Below are 22,137 nucleotides of genomic sequence, written 5' to 3'. Positions count from 1 at the left end.
TCATAAAATTTGTCCAATGATGAAATGTGAGTCATTCGTTGGTTTAGTGGAGACTTGAAATTTATTTACATCCACTAAGACAATGAAATGAAGATTTAGAATTAATATGTAAGAGTTGGTTTATAAAATTCAAGTCAACGAAGAAAAATTAAGGAGAAGTGTTTCGACTACGATGTTAAGGTAGGATAATTTGTGAAGTTTTTACATGCATGGCTAGTATTTAGTGGGGATTATTGTTCACTGTAATTAATTGTGACTTTGTGCGATAATAAATTTTTTATCTCTAATTCTGTCTTTTTCTACTAATGAATTTTATTAGAAAAATATATAAAAATCGAAGACATTAAAATATAAACTAAATAAAATCTAAACTTAAAATAATTCAATCTAAAACTACACGAATCCACCCGATTACTACCTCTGCTTACAGATCAATTGATGAACCTCCACTTACAAGGAATATATAAGATAATTTCTCATCTCATAAACGGTCCAAACATGTGAACCAATTAGGAAAATGTCAGTACTAATTGCAAGACGCGGCCTAATGCATGTATTTAGTTATAAGTCGGCCGAATTAATTGTTTTTTGCCCACTACTGTGCCCATCGCTGCTGCCGTTTCCCAACTCTACACGTCCTTCAAGCATTCTTGTGTTACAGGTAATTTATTTTATAATTTAGGACTATTTATCTAAATAATATTATTTTAAAAGTTTGAATTTTTTAGATTATATTGCTTTAATATAAGAGATTATATAAAAATCATCTTACAAAATATTTATGTGATCTTTTTATCGGCACATATTTTTTAATTCAAATTATGTTATATATATATTAAAAACACTTATTTATTACGAAAAGCATTAAATGGAATTATTTTATTATATATATGACGTAGAATAAATATTTGTTATTGTTAACATGATTTAATTTTTTAACACTGATTTCTAGTGTTTTAAAAGTATATAATTGTTAATAAAATAATAATAATTAAAAATCATGAGTGACCAATTGATAAAACATAGAGTCCTCCAATCTAATGAATATATATCTGCAAAAGGAGTCATCCAAATTGATCACTAGTGATCATCTAAATAGTTTGATTAGCTTAAACATAGAGTCATCCAATCTTAACTCCACAAACAATGAATTTAACAAAAGAAAGATAATTATACTCTTTACAAAGAATTTGTAAATTGATAAAAAAAAGAGATATAGATATTTGAAATTTATTAAATATTATTTTTAAAATGATTGAACGAATAGTTATTGTAGACACTCGTTTTTGTACGGGTCTACAAAAATATTTTATTTATATTTATTTATTTATTTATTATTATTATTATTATATTTTTATTTTATTATTTTTGCAGGCCCTGCACTCAACAACCTCGATGTAACATGGGAGAGCATTTTCATTGCAAATCAAGTTTATCTACACGCAAAACATGAGAGATGTAACAACTTTTGACTTATTCATTTCATTTCATTTTTTATTTATTTACTTTATATATATTTTTCATTTTCTCCTAATTTTAATTTTTTATTTCTTTTTACATTGTTATATATATATATTTATTTTTTTATTAATATTATTATATTAATTTTTTTATTCTTTTTTCATGTTTATTTTCATTTTACAACCTAACACTTTTGACTTTTAGGGATACTTTCAATCAATCAAAGGTAATTAATTCGGATTGAATTTTTGAATTTCAATTTAAATTTAAATTTTCGCAAATAAAGACAACCGAAAAATTAATTGGTACCGTAAGGGTGGTTCAATGGTGCTAATCCTTCCTTGACCGTAATCGACTCCCGAACCCGACACGTTTCTGGTACAATGTAGATCAGATAAGATGGTTTCAACCCACCTAAATTTGTTTTAAAGTGATTGGTGGTGACTCTAACCATTTAATCCAAATCGAAACTCAATTTCGGGGCTCACCCGAAAGACTATTCCGACAATTATAATTTTTAAATGGTTTAAATATATATTTAATATATGAATTAAATACATTCTTTTAAATTAATATCTAAAATGTTTTTCCTTCTAAATTGATATATGAACTTTAATTTCATTTATTGTTTTGGTACTTTTATTAAAGTATAATATAAAAAATTATTCTTAACGTTTGATTAAATAGTCTATTTGGTCCCTATTTCCATTTTGGAACATTTTAACCTCCAATGTTTCATTTTGACGAAAAAGGCCCCTATATGGATGAAAATTATTAGTTAACAAACAATTAATTTTCTAAAATAGTATTTTTTTACACTAAAATGAAACATAAAGGGTCAAAATGCTATAGAAAAACAAAAATAAGAATCAAAGTGATTATTTGGTCAAATCTTGGGGCCTTTCACCTTAAAATTAAATGTTGCGGTCCAAAATTCTCCAAAAAAAAAAATAGAAGTCAAAATGATCATTTAGTAAATGTTAAGAGCTAATTTTATCATATATATATATTTTTTATTAAAGATATGAATTGTTTATGATGTGGTAACGTAAAATTTGTATCACGTGTCATTGCTACGTCTTGTATGTTTTTAAAATATATTTATGAAAATGTATTAAAACTATTAAAATAATAGATGAAATTAAAATTTTAATATTAATTTAAAAATAATTTTTTTAATGTGTTAACTTAGAAAAAGATATTTAATGCATGTATCAACTTGAGAGTAATTTTTATGTATCAATTAAATAATAATAATTCAAATATCAAATATATATTTAAAATTTTTAATTCAATAGCATAGAAGTCAAAATCCTAACAAAAATTTCAAATCTAATGAATACAATATCTGCAAATAGAAAATCGATAGGAATATCAAAGCGCAATCCATTTACTGGTAGCATCATCAGCCAACAAAGCAAAGATAAGGCCCACTTTATCCACTGAATTTCGACGTGTCTCAAAACCATTGAGCAAGCACTCATCCATGCTATCTTCGGTAGTCCATAAAGAAAAATCCGCGTCTCTCATTTCAAGCACACAACCTTAGCTACCAAATCTGTCAATGCCCATCATCCATACGCCAAAAATGGCAGCCGCATTCGCAACCCCATCAACCGTCGTCGGCCTCTGCGGCTCCGCCACCTCGCTGTCATCCCCATCAAAGAAAACCTCCTTCTCTTCAGGTACGCACCCATCGTCCTTTAGGGGATAAAACGCACATTGTTTGCAATTAGGCATTTCTTGAGTAACATTATGATTCATTTCAGGGTTTTTGAAATCCGGGGTGAGGGCTAGAAACCCTTTGAGATTATCTGGTGCTTCAGGGGGCAGGTTTACTTGGTAAGTTTGGATGAATTAATTAAATATATTAGTGGTGAAGAGTAATTAATTACATTGATTTTAAAACATGGGGAAGCTTCGAGAGGGACTGGCTACGTAGGGACTTGAACGTGATAGGATTTGGGCTGATTGGGTGGCTAGCTCCATCCAGCATACCGGCAATCGATGGGAAGAGCTTGACTGGCCTTTTCTTTGATAGCATTGGAACTGAGCTCGCTCACTTCCCTACACCTCCTGCTCTTACTTCCCAGTTCTGGTAACCACTGCAACTGCTGGGTTGTTTACCCTTTAACATTTTTAACTATATTTTTGAATTAATTCAATTTAGTTTTGTGTTTTGATCAAATGAGCAGGTTGTGGTTGGTATTATGGCACCTTGGACTCTTCATCACTCTTACTTTTGGCCAAATTGGATTCAAAGGAAGGACTGAGGATTACTTTAAATTCTAGTCCTTATATGTAATTTTATTTTTAAATAATACTTTGTGTTTTTTCTCTCTGTTTAATACAATTATTCTCTTTACCTTCCTTGGATCATCTCAACTGTAATCTGGATTTATTAGACTATTTTTAAGGTTTTTTATGGTTGAATTTTATTTTACTTACAGCCTCCTATATATTTAAAAAATTGATTATATTTTATCAAAAATAATATTTTTTATTATTATAAATAGTATTGTTCATATATGTATATTTTAAATCATTAACAAGATACACACACTCTACAGACGTAACTGTTCGAATTCGAGACCTTATAAAAAAAACAATATTCTCTTTTTAAGACTTTAGCCCCTCGAGGTCCTTAATGAGTTAATAAAAAATAATATTTAGTTGAACTATACTTGTAATTAGTTGCATATAAATATTTCAGCGTGTAAGATAGAACACACACACAAGCACCTGGATTCCGCAGGAGAGAAATCGGGTCCATCTAATGAAATTGTTTCCTTGTTCACACCCGTTGGGTCGTTTCATAAGAGATAAAATGTTATATAGCTGTCAACCCAAAAAACCTCTGAAATAGTGTATGACATATGAACCCAGACACTGACCCATCTTAAGAATCCATTAGAGATTCTTTTAATACTTGTAGATATTTTTTTCATAATTCTACTTGCAATGTAATGGAAGTGCCCGTCCAATTCAGTTGATAGAGTGCAAGGTTCTTAACCTTGCGATTGTGGGATCGAGTCCCACGGTGGACAATTCATAATTCTGACTGCCGGAGGTCTTCCACGGAAGTTGCTCTCAACCTGACATTGGGGGCAACCTACTACCTTATCTCCCCTCACCCTATTACATATGGGAATAGGGTCAGCTAATTTTACTTGCACAATGATAGAATAATCCACATTTTTTTTCCTTTGAAAATACATAATATCTCTTAGCTAAGAGACCCATCTTTTGTTAAACCATAATTTGTCTACTAAATAAAAATGTAATGAAAATTACAAACATAAGAACTATTTTATATTTTTTTAAAAGTTGTCATATTAACTGTTAATAACAAAATGAAATTAAGATTTTTAAGATAAAAATAATATAAAGTCAATATCATAAAATCTACTAAATTATAAATTTGAAAATGCCGGTTGATAAACTTAGAAGTTAAAAAGTAGCCGTTGAATGGGATCCTGAAAACTAGTTGTGTAACGTATCATCGACAAGCAGACCTCGAAAACAGTGATGGTTGCGTCAAATGAAGAGGCGGACAACACATTTTGGACATCCCACCTTCCTTCTCTTCTTGTACCACAAAACTCAGACACCTTTCCCTTTACGCCATCCACCCTTCCCTTCTAATAATTCTTACTTAATATAGTGCAACTTTACATACATATTGAAGACATATTACGGTCTCTAATTCGAATATCATATATATTAAAATTATGAACATTCACTATTTTTTTTAAAAGAATTAATATTTATTATCAAAGAGTTAAAAATATTTAGATAAATATTACTTATATTCATCCAAATTTATAAAAAATAAATAAAGTTGCTCAATAATTTAAAATATACATTCACATTGTTTTATTTATTACTATTTTTTTTTATAAATAATTTAGTTTAGGTCCAAAGGTTGTGATATTTAACATTTGTCTTCAATCGGTGGGGTTGGTTTCGTAGTGAAATTTGTAATTAAATTCCACCCACAATGTTAACCATTATTAATTGAGATGATATTTATAAAGAAAAAAAAAACAGTGTATTCGGAGCATGTAAAATTTTCAGATAATACTGAATTTAAACAATTTGAGCCGTTCCCAGGGTCCCTACCTCTCCTCCCAATAAATTTCCTAATTTCTCCATTTATTTATTATCGACTGATAAATTTAGAGAGTATGGGTCCAAAATTATTACTCTCCCACTTTTCTCTATTTCCATGATTTGCAAATTACCCCTTTGTTTATTTAGTATTTTTGTCGTGAACCCAATTATTTCATTTTTTTTATCTTCGGTCCCTCCGATTGTTTCACTGTCCAATTCTGTATTTGCAACCCATTAATTTACGTACAAATTTAATGCACGGTATATTTCATAGAAACCGATTAATTACGGTAGAGAAATATTTACGTGCAAAAACCAATGACATTCATTGTGGATTTGTCGTTGTTAATATTTGATATTAGGTGTAAAGTTATTATTATACTTATGGGTGATTCAAATGTACGATTAACCTCTTTGAATGATTTAATTTTAAATCACATTTTCAATTTAAAATATATTTAATTATTTTATATAAAATTGACATATACTCTTGTCATTCTTTCTCGTAACAACGTCATTTTAAAATTTAAATTTATTTATTTTTCATCTAAAGCGTATGATAGTATTACTTTAAATAAATTAATTTTAAAGTTTTATAATATTAATTAGGGTAAAGTATAGTAATGGTCATTGAACATTTCTGAAGCTTGCATTTAGGTCCCCCAACTTTTAAAACTTGCAATACAGTCCCCTAACATTTATTCAATTTGCAATATGGTCCCCCAACTTAAACTACCGTTAGAAATTAGGGTAAATTATATAAAAGGTTATTGAACTTTTCAGACACTTGAATTTAGGTCCCCCAACTTTTAAAACTTGCAAAACAGACCTCAATTTCATTCTAAACCCCAATTTCCAAAATAATTCAATTTCATTCTAAACCCTAAATTCCAAAATAATTCAATTAAATTCAATTATGTTAGATTTATTATTATTTAATTTCATCTTATTTCATGTAATACGTATTTTTTATATAAATATAATAGTATAATTCTTATATGTTGAAAAAAAATTTAATTAAAAAAAGTAGTTAGGATATAGAAGAGGTTGAAAATAATTTGAATTTTAAATTTATAAAATGTTATTTTGACGTATAAATAAAAGTGTAAACTACTAGGTTGACAACTTAACTATCTAGCCCTTTTTACTTTTGTCATCGATCTTTTAAATTTATCAATCGTACAACATAATTATTTAATTGTTTCAACTAAGCCACTAGTCGTTACCAATTGATAAAAATGATGATGTGGCAGTTAAAAGGAATTGACATTATTATACATTCAATCTTTATTATTTATATAATCAATTTGGTCCTAAATTAAATAGAATTTAATAAATTAATCATTTAATTAGGATCTGACATGTGTTTGCACATGATCATGACACGTGTCATTGATGACACATGTCACCACCTAATTATTTATATATGCTATCAATTTGGTCTTAAATTAAATAAAATTTAATAAATTAATCATTTAACCAGGATCTGACATGTGTTAACACATGATCATGATATGTGTTATTGGTGACACATGTCACCACCTAATTAGAAGAAAATTAAGTTACAAAGAAGTAAAATTTGGGTCTTGGGCAAACTCAAACCTGAGTCCGCAAATGAAAGATACAGGGTGGAGCCACTAAGCTAACACCATCGTTTGTGTTAAGAGATATACAATAATACATATACTAATAGTATGACCAATGCCAGAAAAAAAAGAATATAATGGAAAATGGAAATAATGAGATTTGAACTTCGGTAAAAAATTTGAAAGCAATAAATGATGGGAAAATATTATATTTTTTTACAATAAAAAATATTATATTTGATAAATTGTTTGATAGATTTAATATATTTTTTAAATATTAGTTGATACAATATTTTAAAAAATAAATTTAAGCTTTATATATTTTTAAACTAAATTTAATAATTATTTTTCATATTTATAATTCATGATTATATATATAATCTTAAGTTGAGTATTTCTAATATAATTATAATTTTAATTTCTTATTAAAAATAAATATTCAAAAAATATAAATGATTCATACATTAATATATGAATATATTTTATATACATCTAAATATAATATACATTTATATAAATATATTTTATTCGTATATTGAAATATTTTGATTAAAATATAACATATTTTAAATACTAGTTTATACAAGAAAATAAATATATCAAAATATAAATGATTCATACATTTAAATATAAATTGAATCATTATATTTCTATACATCTATATTTAATAAGAAAATAAAATTATTGGGGGACTGTTTTGCAAGTTTTAAAAGTTGGGGACCTAAATTCAAGTGCCTGAAAAGTTCAATGACCGTTTATATAATTTAACCTAATTTTCTAACAGTGATTTAAGTTGGGGGACCATATTGCAAACGGAATAAATGTTGGGGGACTGTATTGCAAGTTTTAAAAGTTGGGGACCTAAATGCAAGCTTCAGAAATGTTCAGTGACCATTACTATACTTTACCCTATTAATTATCACTATTTGTTATTTCAACAATATGATGTAAAATTATATAATGCAGTGTATTAATATTATTAACTTTTAGTAATTATAACCGAGATGGCGAACTAAGAACGAATGAGTATAATAAATACAGAATCAAACTTTTGTTGGAAATTAATTAAGGATAATAACACTGATAAAGAACATTCCGGCTGAGATTAGGGGGCACATCACGTCTTAAGCCACGTCCTCACTTTATTTCTTTTATTTGTTTCTCTCTTTAGTTTTCTGAATCAACATCTTTCACTTTCTTTCTCTCACTCAAATCTTTCAGCAACATTGCCCATTTCGTTTTGTTTATTGTTTCTTCTTCTGATCTTTCTTTTATTCTGTAAAAATAATCCTTAAGAAGAAGAATCTTTGATTGTCCACTTCCTTTGCTATTCTTTGATGAATTCAAGGCAATAAGTTAGGGACTTGCCAACAAAGAAAACATGCTCACTTGTTTCTTTCATCTTCTCTTCCTCCCTCTACCTCTCATTTAAAAAAAAAAAAACTTTCCATTTATCTTTAGGAAGGAGATCTTCAACTCAAATCTTGATAATTTTGCTTCAAAATACTTCAAAGTCTTGACGTTGGGTCATCAAGCTTCAGACTTTGAGGCGAAATTATTGTAAGAAAAAATAAAAATTTATATATAAAACTTACAATGTCATGGCAACCACAACAAAATGGGGAAGGAAAAGGTAAAAGGGTATGCAAGATTAGAAAACGTTGTTGTTCATCATCTTCATCTTCATCTTTGATCCAAAAATACAGATTCAAGCGTGCGATTTTGGCGGCTTCAACAAAGTCACCTTCTTTAGCAATCCCAAGTGCTGAATTTCCCTCCACAGGTTCACTCAAGAGTGGTTCCAAAACCAAAGAAGCTTCCGTTTCTGCTAGAAAACTTGCCGCCACGTTCTGGGAGATCAATAAAATCTCTTCCCCGCTAGCTAAGGAAGAGTTGGAGAAGAAAGATAGGAGGAGAAAAGCTCCCAGAGTTGTGAAAATGTCTAACACCTTGCCGCCCACTTTGTCTGATCCGTCTTATAGCCCTATTTCAGAGGTGGGATTCATATGCTTTTCTTTTTTTGAAGATTTGGATTAAAAAAAACTTACTTAAAGTTTTTGAATTGTACAGAAAATGGATCGATCCAGAATCAAATCTCATAAGAGAAGATCTTCGGTTGTTTCTCAAAAGCTTGAATTAACTGAATATAAGTTGGGGAGTTTGGACTTCGTTGGCAATGCCAGTCTAATGGAGGTGATGGAACAATTATGAAAATTAATTTCTTCTTTTACTAAATTTTCCAAAGTTTTTAATTGCTTACCAACAGTTTGTTTGTGCTTCAAATCTGCATGTTTATAATTGATTCCAGATCAAACGTTTTCCATCTGAGTTGTTTTGTAATTATGATCAATGAACTTTATTCATTTTTTTAATTGAGAATTCACTGCAATAAACTTGGAGTTGAATCTTCATGATGCAGACTGAAACTCATTCTAAAGGTAAAAATCATGCTGCTAGATGCATAACTGGGTCCGAAGCTCGTTTAAAGGACATCCGGAATGGCCTTACCACTTCAAAAGAACTCTTAAAAGTTTTGAATCATGTATGTGGTCTCGAAGAGCGACATTTGTCGATCATGTCCCTTATATCTGCCCTGCGCGTTGAACTTGATCGAGCTCGAACCGATGTTGATCATTTGATCCGCGAACCACGATCTTATTGTGATGAAATGGAGCACCTCATGAGGCATTTTGCAGAAGAAAAGGCTGCTTGGAAGAGAAAGGAGCGCGAGAGAATCCGAGATGCAATAGCATGTGTAGCGGATGAGCTTGAGGTGGAGAAGAAACTTCGGAGGCAAACAGAGAGATTGAACAAGAAGCTCGGGAAAGAATTGGCCGATACAAAGGCATCTCTGATGAAGGTGACAAAGGAGCTTTGAGAAGAGGACAAAGGAAATATTGGAGAAAGTCTGCGATGAGTTTGCTAAAGGAATCGGAGAAGATCGGGCCATGGCAGAAGAACTGAAAAGAGAGACGGCTAAAGTGAGGGAAGAAGTGGAGAAGGAAAGGGAAATGCTTCAGTTTGCCGATGTCTTACGGGAGGAACGAGTTCAAATGAAGCTTTCGGAAGCTAAACATCAGTTTGAGGAGAAGACTGCAGTAGTGGAAAAGTTGAGAAATGAACTTGAGGCATACATAGGAACCAATATCAATGAAGAAAATGCAGATGGTTCTCCAAACCTGCAGAAGATCAAAGAGCTCGAAGCTTATTTGAAGAATATAGATTTCGGAATGTGTCAAGCAGCCAAGAAGATGTCAATAAAGGTGAAGTCATTATGAATGGAGAAGAGTGTGAAGTAGATGATTCAGCCGATAGTGATCTTCACTCCATTGAATTAAACATGGACAACAATGAAGAGCTATATGTGGAGCTATGCTTGTGGAAATCGTCGACGGTGAATCTAAGAGGATTCTGATCGGAAAAGAAAACAAGGGGATGAAATCTCGGTCCGAGGAGCTCCCATGGGGAAGCATTTGCTTAGAAAGAGGAAGTTCGGACTCCACAGATTGGGATCATGAAGATGAAATCAGAAGATACAGGTCAGTGAAGAGTCTTAGAGATCACATATTATCTAGTACCAAAAGAGCACTCATCGGAAGCTTTTCGAGTCCGACCCGGAAATGGAGCAATGGCTCACCGGCGATGAAGGGGGACGATTTGAAGCAGCAGCCTAAGGTAGTTAGCACCAGATGTGAAGGGCGAAGTTCAATGAGCTAAGGAAAAGATAAAACAACCTTTTTGTTAAATTTTCGTCATTTGTTTTGTTGGCTAATGTTCATCAATTCCAAAACTTTAAAAAAACCAGACAGTGAACAAACTCTTAGTCTGTATGAATCTGTTCTAATTTATGGATACGAAATTTGCGCTAAGAGTAAAGATTCAGTCTATCAAAAGTCCAATAATTTCCAACATGTTATTTGGTGTTATATATGCATACGTAGTAAATCAACATCATCCATGTGAGTTAATCCCAATCAAATTGTCTCAGACCATACATTTGACAACAAATCATACCACTCGCATGGGTTGTATAACAACTCTACATTGTCATATTATCATGAAATTATTATTTTCCATTTCCGCCAAACAGGAGTTACCCTCCTTTTTTCCATTTCCGCCAAGCCGAAGTTAACCAAAACCATAAAGCAAAAAAGATCCATACCGTAATAAAGGAGTTACTAGGCTTAGAGGAGGAAAAAAAACTTTATTAACGTTTTCAACATAACATCAAACACGAAGAACAGAGAAAAGAAAAGGAGAAGGGTAAGTTTTGTATTGGTCTTGTGGTGATGGCAGGTGAAGGAGTTTCAAGAGAAACCCAGATGTCCATTGAAGCTTCTTCAATGTTTCCCGGGTTTAGATTTTCTCCAAATGATGTTGAGCTGATTTCTTATTACTTGAAAAAGAAGCTTGACGGATATGAGAAGTGTGTTGAGGTCATTCCCGAGGTTGAAATTTGCAGATATGAGCCTTGGGACTAACCGGGTTTGCTTCTTTATTTTTCAATATTTTACATCCATATATGAGAAGCCTAGCAGCTGTTAAGTGTAGGATCTTTTCTATTTTTTTCCTGGAGAATTGGTATCTTAATTACATGATTTTAGGTAAAATGCCTTCATTGGATTACTTATTTGGATGTCTAAGATACTAACATGATTGTGTTGTGCAATTTTGCGATTAGCACCTAGATTATCCTTTTGACGTTTATGTTCCAGTAGAGTTATGTTATTGATTCACAAATGCTTTTTTTCTTGGGTGGATGTTACTGGTTTCCCACACAAATCTGTCGTAAAGTCGGATAATGAGTGGTTCTTCTGCGCTGGGAGAAAGTATCCGAATGGTTCACAAAGTAGACGTGCAACTGAACAGGGTAACTGGAAAGCCACCGGGAAAGAGCGCAATGTCAAGTCGGGTTCTAATGTGATTGGCACGAAGAGGACTCTAGTGTTTCACACGGGACGTGCACCGAAAGGGGAAAGAACAGAATGGATCATGCACGAATACTGCATAGACGGAAAGTCCCAGGTGATTTATCTTCATAACCATTGAACATATAATGGTCTCAAATAGGAAACTATGTGCAGATAGACTAGTTGAGTAATCTAATAACAAGAAAAAAATAATATGAAGACTACGGTTTCCCTGGCTCGTATTAGGGAGACATACATTGCAGCCAGGTTCACCTTTGTAGTCAAGCCATATCAATAGATGCGGTTCACTTATTTGAGCTCAATATTTGAGTAAATGATTCTGATATGTTTTCCTGCTGTTTTTTTCTCTTCCTTCTGATGAATGGTTTTAGGTCGATTCATCCTGTTAGTTATGGGGTTATTTCGATTGCTATTCTGCTCATGTGTCATTTGCTTTCTGAATTTGTAGGATTTGCTAGTTGTTTGCCGCCTTAGGAAGAATAGCGAGTTTCGTCTGAATAACGCATCAAACCGGACTCCTCAGACCACCATTTATGCATGACAGCAACTTTGCTACCTCAGATGGTGCTACTGACCATACTGGCACTTCTGAACTGGATAAAGCCTACTTGAAGAAAGGTACTGGTAGTTATGATTCTCATTCTATTGAGCAATTCGATTCCGCATCTGTATCCGAGCAAAAACATTCTAACGATGTTGGACCAACAGAATCTTCCACACCTCAGAATGTTTGTTCATAGGAATCTATCCTAGTATCACATATTATTCATGCTGTTGAACTGAATTCATATTTTTATTGTCCAAAAACCTCACATTCCGATATGTTTTGGCTTAAAATTCCAGGATTCCGATGCCGAAGAAGATTACTTTGCTGAGATACTGAAAGATGATATAATCAAGCTTGATTAAACACCATTGTCAGCTAGATCGAATGTCTCACTTACGATTGCGAGCACTTCCAATGGCTATCAGAGGAGAAGTCAGCAGCCGAGGCAAGAGAGCGAACCCCGCGTATCCAATTTCCAGGGCACGGCAAACCGGAGAATCAAATTGAGGAAGCCTAAAGCACGCAATTTTCTGACTGCCAAAGCATCAGCGGAGTTGGAATGCGGTGTTGGTGAGATCTCGTTAGAGAAATTAAGTTGTCCGAAGTCGAGGGACTCATCGAAACGGCTGCTATCTTTGTTTTCACGGTCGACCGCCAATCTCCGGCTCATTTATGCGACTTTTGCTATTCTTACATTGTTTAGCTTTTTTTGTGACATCTCTTGGAGGTTCAAGCCTATTAAAAACTCCAGGTATGTGCTACTTTGTTGAAGAACTTGTGCCAATGAATCTATTATATCGTAATGTTAGACGGAATTCTTGTATTTTAAACATTTCCTGTAGGCTCTTCATTGGAGTGCGAACCGGAAGAGAAAATATGATTGGTAACACATCTTACTACTTTGGGCCATAGCTACCATGACTGGACTGTCCTAATGCGTATAGTATGCTTGTGACATTTTACCTAAATTCATCACATTCACATGGAAATTTGAACCTTAACATAACCTTTTTTAGGTGGGTTTCTTCTTCATTATTCAAATATTGTTAGACGGTTAACAAATGGAGTCGAAAACATTTAATGTTTTGGTTTGTGAAGCAGGCAAAATCTACTTAATTATAATTAATTGCAATCTGACTTCATGAAGCTGGTCAAATTTATAGCTATATAATCTTTGATTTTTCACCTTTCAGATTGGGTTACACCAATTGTTCAATATAATTAATCTACATGATTAGTCGAAAAGCCAAAAGTCCAAAGGTGGAACTGAAGCTCGAGCTACACCAACTACAACAGGGGCGGCTAACATCAAGCTATCCTATCGTCCAATGCATCCGTCTCCTCGGCATCGGTCACTAGGAGGCCGTGCATGTCCGAACCTCCCGGATAGTTCTGAAGGAACGCGATGATGCTGGGGGATGTCCTCGGGCCTCATTTAGTTATGCTATCGGAAGTGGATCCCAAGTGCCCCAAATGCAAGAGCACCATCTTGCTTGATTTCTAACCCGGACAACTCCAAAGATAAGCAACTGAAACTATTTTCTTTGCTTGTAGGGTCTTCCTCTATTTATAGTTAGTTTAATTGAAGGTTTTAAAGATAAATAATTGGAGGTCTCCCACGGAAGCTGCTCTCAATCTGACGTTGGGGGCAGCCTACTATCGTACCTTCCCTTATTCCATTACATATGGGAATAGGATCAACTAATTTTTAAAGATAAATAATACATGTATTTCGACACCATCGATTAAAGATTAGTTACCTTAATGCCTTTTATGGGAGAGATTTAACTTTTAGAATAGTATGATTTAGTGTTAGAAATTAACTGCTTTTCTAATCCTATTGACCATGAATCTTAATTTTATTCAACTAGGTTTAACTAGAGATTTGAATTACGGTGTAGTCACGTTTATCCCGATTGTGATAGTAACGAGTGCTATTATAGTCATTGTCGAAACTAATACCATTAACGTTATATAACAAACGATATTCCAATAACAAACCGCTACTTAAAACTATTAGTTGAGGTCATGACTAACACAACGAAGAAAGTTAATGAAATGTTTTATGTACTTATCATTCAAAACTTAATAAATTAAATTAAATTTTTGATAGTTTATCAAACATAAATATAAAATTTCGTTTCCATAAAAATATCTTTTTATTTTTATTTATATTTTTTTATTATTGATATATTTTAATTTTTTTCTCAATAGTTAAAAAGAGTATTGTTTTTTTACAATATAAGTGTATATGTTGTTAATATCATATTAAAAAAAATCCCTCAACAAACGTAATCAATATCATATTACGTGCGTTTCAGGTGTCCATGTTACGTCTTACAAGATTAGTTTTATGTTTTTTATGATACTTAACGCACGGATATGTTTCTAGCATTGTTTCAAGTTTATCAGTATTTTCAGATGTTTATATAACTGATTCCAAAGTTATTATAAATTACAATACATATGTAATACTCCTTAATGGGTTTATATATTGACATACAGACACGTTATTGTAGGGTTATGTATCTCGTACCCATATTCGAATACATTTAAACACATACGTAACGCATGCGTTAGGAAAACCGAAGATCACAATCATAGTATTTGGCAACCTCCATTACTCTTCCAAGCCTAATATAACTTTCGGCATCTATCACATGAATAGCAGCAATCTACAGGTTCAATCTCAGTGGAAGGTCGATCCTAGCTCAAATGCCTCCAGCAAATTCAATGAATCCCTCGAGCTAGACACCTTCGTCTTCAAGACAATCGGTCTCGGTGTACTGCATGATTAAATGCATTACAGCCAAGTTCAGCCTTGCATAGTTCCGGTATGTTGCTTCACAAAAACAACCTTGTCATGCACCGAGCATCATGTACGAGTTTACATCTTTATTTCATCAAAGGTTTTGCTCACTACAATATAAACAAGGTCATCGCATCATATTTGTTTCTCACCACATGATGTCTATATGAACCCCTATCGGTTCCGGCAAATCTAAATGAGATGCTCTAGCTGATGCAATGAAAGCAAAATAGTCAGAATTATATACAGTAGAGTTTGATAAAGTATGACCCCTTATTTACTACAATATCACGTTGATCACTTGTATTAAACTGTCGTTTTGGATGTCAAAATAATTCCTTATTCTCAATAAATAAATGAAGGAAATACGTAGTAAAGAGAAATAATGGTCGATTCCACAGGGACTTAGAAAATTATAAATTTCTGTTTGATTATTTATACAGGCGTGAAACAGTAAAAATGGGGAATTTTGGTAATAAAATATTAAAATAATAAAAGCGATTAAATAAGTAGAAGCAATTAAAATAAAAATAAGAAGATGAAGATTATGAATAAATACGGTAAAAGTAGTCTCAAGCTTCGCTTTGACTCAATTTCGTTATGATCATCGAATAAGGTTTCTCTTCAGGATTCACGTCGGTTACTTTGTCTACAAGGGCTATCCCTGTGACTTTATCTTGTATACCGAATACCCAAGGTAATCTTTGATTCCGGCTTCGGTAATTGATTCTAAAACATCAATTGTCGTAGATCAATTACCGTTTAAGTTCATGGCGTCCGACTCGGATTGTTGCTTCGATAAACGTCAATTCCGATCTCAATTCCTCTTGGCGAAGCTATCTCGCCAAGTGTGTTCCAGGAAGTCGAATTGCTTTCTATAAGCGAATCTTCCTCTCACACATTTAATCGCAACAACCTCTTGACCAAAGTCAATCTTTGATTTTGAAAACTGTTTTGATTTTGAAAAATAAGCGCAGAGATTGAGAGAGATATTCTGAAGATATTAAGGGTCTGTTCAATTATCCCGATGGAATTGAGTCATCGCGACAGCTCTCGGCTTATGAAAAATTTAGCTAAGCATGACAAAAATCATACTTAGCATTTGAAAACAAAGCTTGAAAAATAAAAGAAAATGAAAGAACTTGAAAGTAAAAAGAGAACTTTATAAAAACTAAAGAGAAAAGAAGAATGTAATCTGAATGATTAGTTTAGGCTTACCTCAAGTGGATATTTATAATCTCTCAAAACCTAAAAGATAAACAAATAAAATAAATAAAATAATCCTAAAGATAATTGTTTTTTAATTTAAATTCAAACTTAAATTAATCTCCTTATGCAACTCTGCTCATCAATCTTCCAGAAGGCGTGTGGAGGAATTCTTCTAGAAACTGTCGCTGACTGGACCTTATAGAAACTATCACGTCAGATCGCGTCATGCCCAGAGTAGTGCCCATGTCTCCAGCTGTGACGAAATAATAAAAAAAATACAGAATACGCTCGTTTTGTCACTAATTCTAGAAAATAAGGACTTACACGAAAACAAACATAACACGATCAATTTAGCAGTAATAAATCCTCAAAACCGAAGAAAAAACGAGCAAAGATTAACGATTCTGAACACTCATCAATTACTTAACTGTACAGTGACTGTTACGGACTTGATATTATTTAGTTCGTGGAAATTTGATGAAGATCAAGTTCCAGCCTTTATGAGAACCTTTACGCCAAACTCAACGAAGTATCAGGAAGACAGGAATGCTTTCAACAAAATGCAAGCCAAGTAATATTCGGTTCGAGTCCTATTTTTTTTTTTAATTCGGTTTGGGTCGGGTCGGGTCGAGTTTTTTTTTAAAGTGGTATTCGGGTCGGATTTGGATTTATGATGAAAAATACCCGACCCGACCCGGAAAAATATAATTTTACCTTATATATTTAGAAATAATTACAATAATATCACTCTATATATTATTATTTTTAATTAAATCAATGTTTTTATTAAATAAAAATAATACTTTTTATTATTTCGGATCGAGTAGGATTCAGATTTTATTTCAAAAAGTCGGGTCGAGTGAAGGGTAAATATTATGTGAGTCGAGTCAGATTTCGAGTGAATGGGTCATTGTTCTCGGGTTGGGTCAAGTGGACCAAAAGTCCGACCCAACCCGACCATGCCCATCCATGCTATTTCCTCTTATGGATCAATTTAAACTTTGCATTCTCTCTCCAACTTGCACCAGCTTAGTCATTCTGTCGGCGATTAGGTTATTGCCCCGAGAAACATGCTTGATCAATACAGTCCACGTCTTCTCCAGTCTCCAACAGTTCAATTGAATGTTCAAGGAATGCGAATGAGGAGCTCCGTTAACTATAAGTATCTTTCGTGGTTTTCAGTTTCTGGTTCAATTGTACACTCCACTTCCTCTCCACGAAAGCTACAATTATATCCTTTTCTACTTAAATTCAGATTATCAAATATATAACTCGAACTCGAATTGAAATTTTTTCGAATTACCTTGAGTTTATAAAATTTGAGTCGAGTCGAAATTTCAAGTTTTTGTTTAAATTTAATAATAAATATTTACAATATTATGATATTATTTGATTTCAATTTAGATGGTTTTTTATAACTATATAATGCATATATTTCTTCATATTTTTTCATATGTGATATACATATATCATACAGAATCGAGACACTCGACTCAAACTTGAAAATCAATCCAATAATTATTAAAAAATGTTGAGTTATTTGAGTATTATTCGACTTATATTTTACAACTCAATTGGAATTTGAAATTTTTTCGAGTCGAGTCAAGTTTATGAAATTATAACTCGAAGTCAACTCGAGTTGAGTTTTATCGAATTGATTCAAAAAATCGATTTTTGAAGTTGAGGTTTATTTACTCCTACCACTGATACTTCTTTTCTTTTTCTTAAATCAATATCTATTAAAAATACAATTCTCCTTTTTTTTCCTTCATAAGAGGAATTATTTAAAAATAGGCATCACTTTATGATGTAAATTTTCTATATATGTCATAACAGTATGCATATGCAGCGAGTGAGGATTGATATCCAATAAATTTGAGGTTATAAGCCTAACATCTACCATCATATATACTTCTCAAATTACGATTGCTTTTTCCATAAACTATAAAAAGAAAAAGGTTAAATTTAGATTATTTATTTTGAGAAAGTGGTATTATTTGAAGCTCCAAATACATACATGTTTCTTTAAAATTATATATAAGACATATAAAATTAAGTTATTTATAATTATAATTTTTAATGGCTAAAGAGAATATTAGAATTATTTATACAAAACATTTCTCTCTAGGAATTTTTCTCGATGCTTAGATCCCACCATAAATAAAAAGCCCATGATCACTGCAGTGGTGGCCCGTGAGCTTTTAGTAGTTTCACCAACTCTACCGTGTATGTCTTGACAAAATTTTACAGTTGGAAAAACGAAAAGCAATATTGGTGGAATATGGAATATTATATTCCACCAGGGAAAAAGAAGAAGAAGCATATATGTGGTCGCACTTACAGTTAAAAAATAGTATATATAAATTCACTATTGTCTGTATTTCTTGGAAATATACGTTATTTTTCCTTAGCTGTAGGGTATCCATAAACAGATACGGATTCACATGTACTTTTTAAGGTATGTAAATGACATAAAATTTTCGTATGATATGAATAAATAAAATATCACAATAAACACAATTAATAAAATAGATAATTAATTGAAGAAAATTCAAAGACTTAGGACAGACCACCACTCCCATGAATAAGCAAACTTTCTCAACTGAACTTATACCCCCAAAGTCAACATCATCATTAACTTGATTTAGCCAAACTTTACTGTTCCATTTTACTTTGGCAACTAATGTCATACTTCCATGGAAAATGATCCAGAAAACATGCTTTTAGCGCTTTACGCAATAAAATAGCAATAATGTTGTAGAAAGATTATTTCAGTTATCGTAAGTAGAGTTTTTTTTTAATATTTTATTTTTCCTTCTAAGAATTAAGAAACATGTGAAGTAAAAGCACACAAATCTTTACCTAAAAAAAGATTTCTCTCATCTTAGCTTTGCAAAATTAGAATCGATCGAAATGAGTAAATAACATAAATAAACTAGTTAAGAGAAACATCGACGGTGCAGGTTTGAACAAGTTGATACTTCATAGCCGAACCAACTTGGATTCCCTTGGTTCGATCGGAAAAGGAAATATCTGCCGGACAATTGGCGTTTATTTGATACCTCCCCGAAATCCAAGTCCCGACTCTCCATTTCAGTTGCCCGTAAACCTTGATGTTGAGCATCACCATGCCAGTATTCAAGTCCTGGCTCAACCCCTCTTCGAGAAACGGCGCCACCGGCACCGCATTACCGTATAAAAATGGGGACCAAACGGTGACGTCGCGATGGCCCTGGTAGGTCCTGGGTAGCAGCGTGGGTAAAGTTATCTGTTGGTTATGGTAAGATGCGAAGACATCGAGTTTTTGGTAGTAAATGCCGATCTTGTCATTGGGGTTATGGGAAGATAAAGTGATTTGCATGTTTGAAGTGAGTAAGTTTGGAGCTGTGAGATTGAGAGCGTAGATGGTGACGTCTTGGAGGATGAAGCGGGGCTTATCGGGGTGGAGGATTGCCCATACAAGGAACACAACTATGCCGAAAACGACCAAGAACCCCACAATGGCTATTGTTATGCGCTTGGCTCGCTGCTCCTCATCGTCGTGGTGGCCGCAGTCCTGGGCCGTCATAGTTGTGGGTTGCCGCTACTTGAGGAGTGGAGATGACAGGACCTTTTTAGCTAGGAAAATGAGGAGAGATCATAAAGGTTTTGGGGAGATAACAAAAAATTGTACTGTGATGGAGTTAGATATATAGGAAAAGAAATATGTGGAGAGAGAGATTTCTTTTAGGTACTTCAGTAGATAATAGTTGGGTTATATGAAGTAAATAAGTATATATTTAGAGTAAATCAATTTTTTTATTTTGATAATAAAGTATTTTTATTTAAATATTTAAAATATTTTTTATCAAAATAAATACTTCATGTATATCATTTTTTAAGTACCTAATGTATAATTTAGAAATCTAATTTAATCAAAAATTAATATAATACCTAGACAAAATATAGTATAATTTAGGTATTTATTTTAACTGAGAATATTTAGATAAAAAAAATAAAATATACTTTAAATACCTATTTAAATACTTATTTATGATATAAACTATAATGATTTAATAATCTCTTAAAATAAATTAAATTGTATAATTCAACTAAAAGTTTTAAAATTAATAAAGATATTATATTTTAAGTGAGATCACATCTTTTTAAACATTGATAATATACAAATTTATATATTATCTTTGTATTAAATATTGGATAAATTACACAAATAGTTATTAAATTGTGTTGAAATAATCTTTTTGATCACATAAATTTCCAAAGTTAAAAAATAATTATTAAATTTTCTAAATGGATACAAAAGATCAATAAACTTTATCAAACTATTATAAATAGATGGTTAAATTTATTAAAATCGATTATTATTTTATATTGTACAGTGATCATTTTATATGAATTTGATCAGTTTAGTAATTATTTTTGTAACTTTTAAAATAATTTTAATACCTATAAAAATTATTGTAACATAAGTTACTGAGAATTTATATTTTATTCTTAAATATAAAAGTACATAATCTAATGTGGAAATCTGTTGGATGTATGCGTATGATTGGGTGAGTAGGCATACGGTGGGTGCATAATGAGTGTTAGTTTGGTGCAACCTTATCTTAGGGTGCAGCCGTGCTGGGTGATCCTCACTTTATTATTATGCCTCACCAAAAACTCACCAACTTTTGGAAAGCAAAAGCACGAAATGGGATTTGCTTATTATATTTACCTTACAACGCTACTCTTTGCCTCTCAATTTTTATTAGTCAAGTGCTACTCTCTCCAAGCTAAAAAGTGAAATTAAGGAAGAAAACAAAAGTGATAATTGTGGAGAAGCCAAAGACGGTTGAATTGTGAAGCAAAGTTTAAGTCTAATTATTTCACGAATTCTGTTTTCAACAAATTTAAATTATGATGTAAATATAAAGGCAGCTCTTGTATGTTTTGATAAAATCCAATCGATAATATTATAAATTGAATATGTTTCATCAACTAATTAATTTAATCACCTGTGTAGTGGCAATTTGTCTTTAATCGATATTAATATGGAACTGAATACTTTGACAATCTCCACCACTTTCCTTGTAATTCCTGAAATGGTTAGAATATATGGTTGTCGAAAGCAAAGGGTAAAAAATGTTTTGTTTAGCCTTGACGCCAAAGGGAAACATGTAGGGCAATCCCTTTTTGCAATGAACCCCTCAATCTTAATATGGATTTTTGGTTTGGCCCAACCCTGTCTGCAGTGGTGAAAAGTAGAAAGCAGATGCGATGCTTTGGTAAAGCACTAAAATACAGGAATATGCATTCAGGTATTAGCTCTTTACGTTTTATGACAAAAGAGCAGCTTCGCCTTCTATTATTCTCTCTTTTCCTTTTCCTCTTCCTCTACCCTTTCTCTTTAATCGATATTTATGGACTGTTTTGAGCAAAGCAGCTTCAACGTTAGAGATAAAGGAAGGTGATATTAAAAAAGAAAGGGCATTGGAGAAT

The 22,137-nt window shown here is 32.2% G+C and overlaps 3 protein-coding genes and 1 pseudogene across 3 annotated transcripts; 3 read left to right on the top strand and 1 right to left on the bottom strand.

The window, feature by feature from the left end:
* The first annotated feature begins 2,985 nt into the window (after window positions 1-2,985).
* Window positions 2,986-3,809, top strand: LOC120211844 (photosystem I subunit O-like). Its single transcript, XM_039210310.1, has 4 exons — window positions 2,986-3,146; window positions 3,231-3,303; window positions 3,380-3,559; window positions 3,657-3,809. Exons 1-4 carry the CDS (start codon window positions 3,026-3,028, stop codon window positions 3,751-3,753), a joined length of 471 nt encoding a protein of 156 aa, XP_039066241.1. The 5' UTR covers window positions 2,986-3,025; the 3' UTR covers window positions 3,754-3,809.
* A 4,864-nt stretch (window positions 3,810-8,673) lies between these two features.
* On the top strand, window positions 8,674-10,878 carry LOC120211834 (uncharacterized protein At5g41620-like). The gene is made up of 3 exons (XM_039210299.1): window positions 8,674-9,155; window positions 9,231-9,353; window positions 9,580-10,878. The coding sequence occupies exons 1-3, from the start codon at window positions 8,757-8,759 to the stop codon at window positions 10,036-10,038; spliced, it is 981 nt and encodes a 326-aa protein (XP_039066230.1). The 5' UTR covers window positions 8,674-8,756; the 3' UTR covers window positions 10,039-10,878.
* A 451-nt stretch (window positions 10,879-11,329) lies between these two features.
* On the top strand, window positions 11,330-13,336 carry LOC120210539 (annotated as a pseudogene).
* Window positions 13,337-13,347: 11 nt separating this feature from the next.
* Window positions 13,348-20,286, bottom strand: LOC120211823 (NDR1/HIN1-like protein 12). The gene is made up of 2 exons (XM_039210289.1): window positions 19,593-20,286; window positions 13,348-13,358 (listed from the first exon to the last, which is right to left on the bottom strand). Coding segments are annotated over exons 1-2 (633 nt in total). The 5' UTR covers window positions 20,225-20,286; the 3' UTR covers window positions 13,348-13,357.
* Window positions 20,287-22,137: the final 1,851 nt, after the last annotated feature.

This window comes from Hibiscus syriacus, unplaced genomic scaffold (genome assembly GCF_006381635.1).
Source record: "Hibiscus syriacus cultivar Baekdansim isolate YM2019G1 unplaced genomic scaffold, ASM638163v2 tig00000715_pilon, whole genome shotgun sequence".
In the NCBI taxonomy this organism is placed as follows: domain Eukaryota; kingdom Viridiplantae; phylum Streptophyta; class Magnoliopsida; order Malvales; family Malvaceae; genus Hibiscus; species Hibiscus syriacus.
Note: the sequence above shows the minus strand (reverse complement) of the source record. Positions and strands in the feature narration are given on the sequence as shown.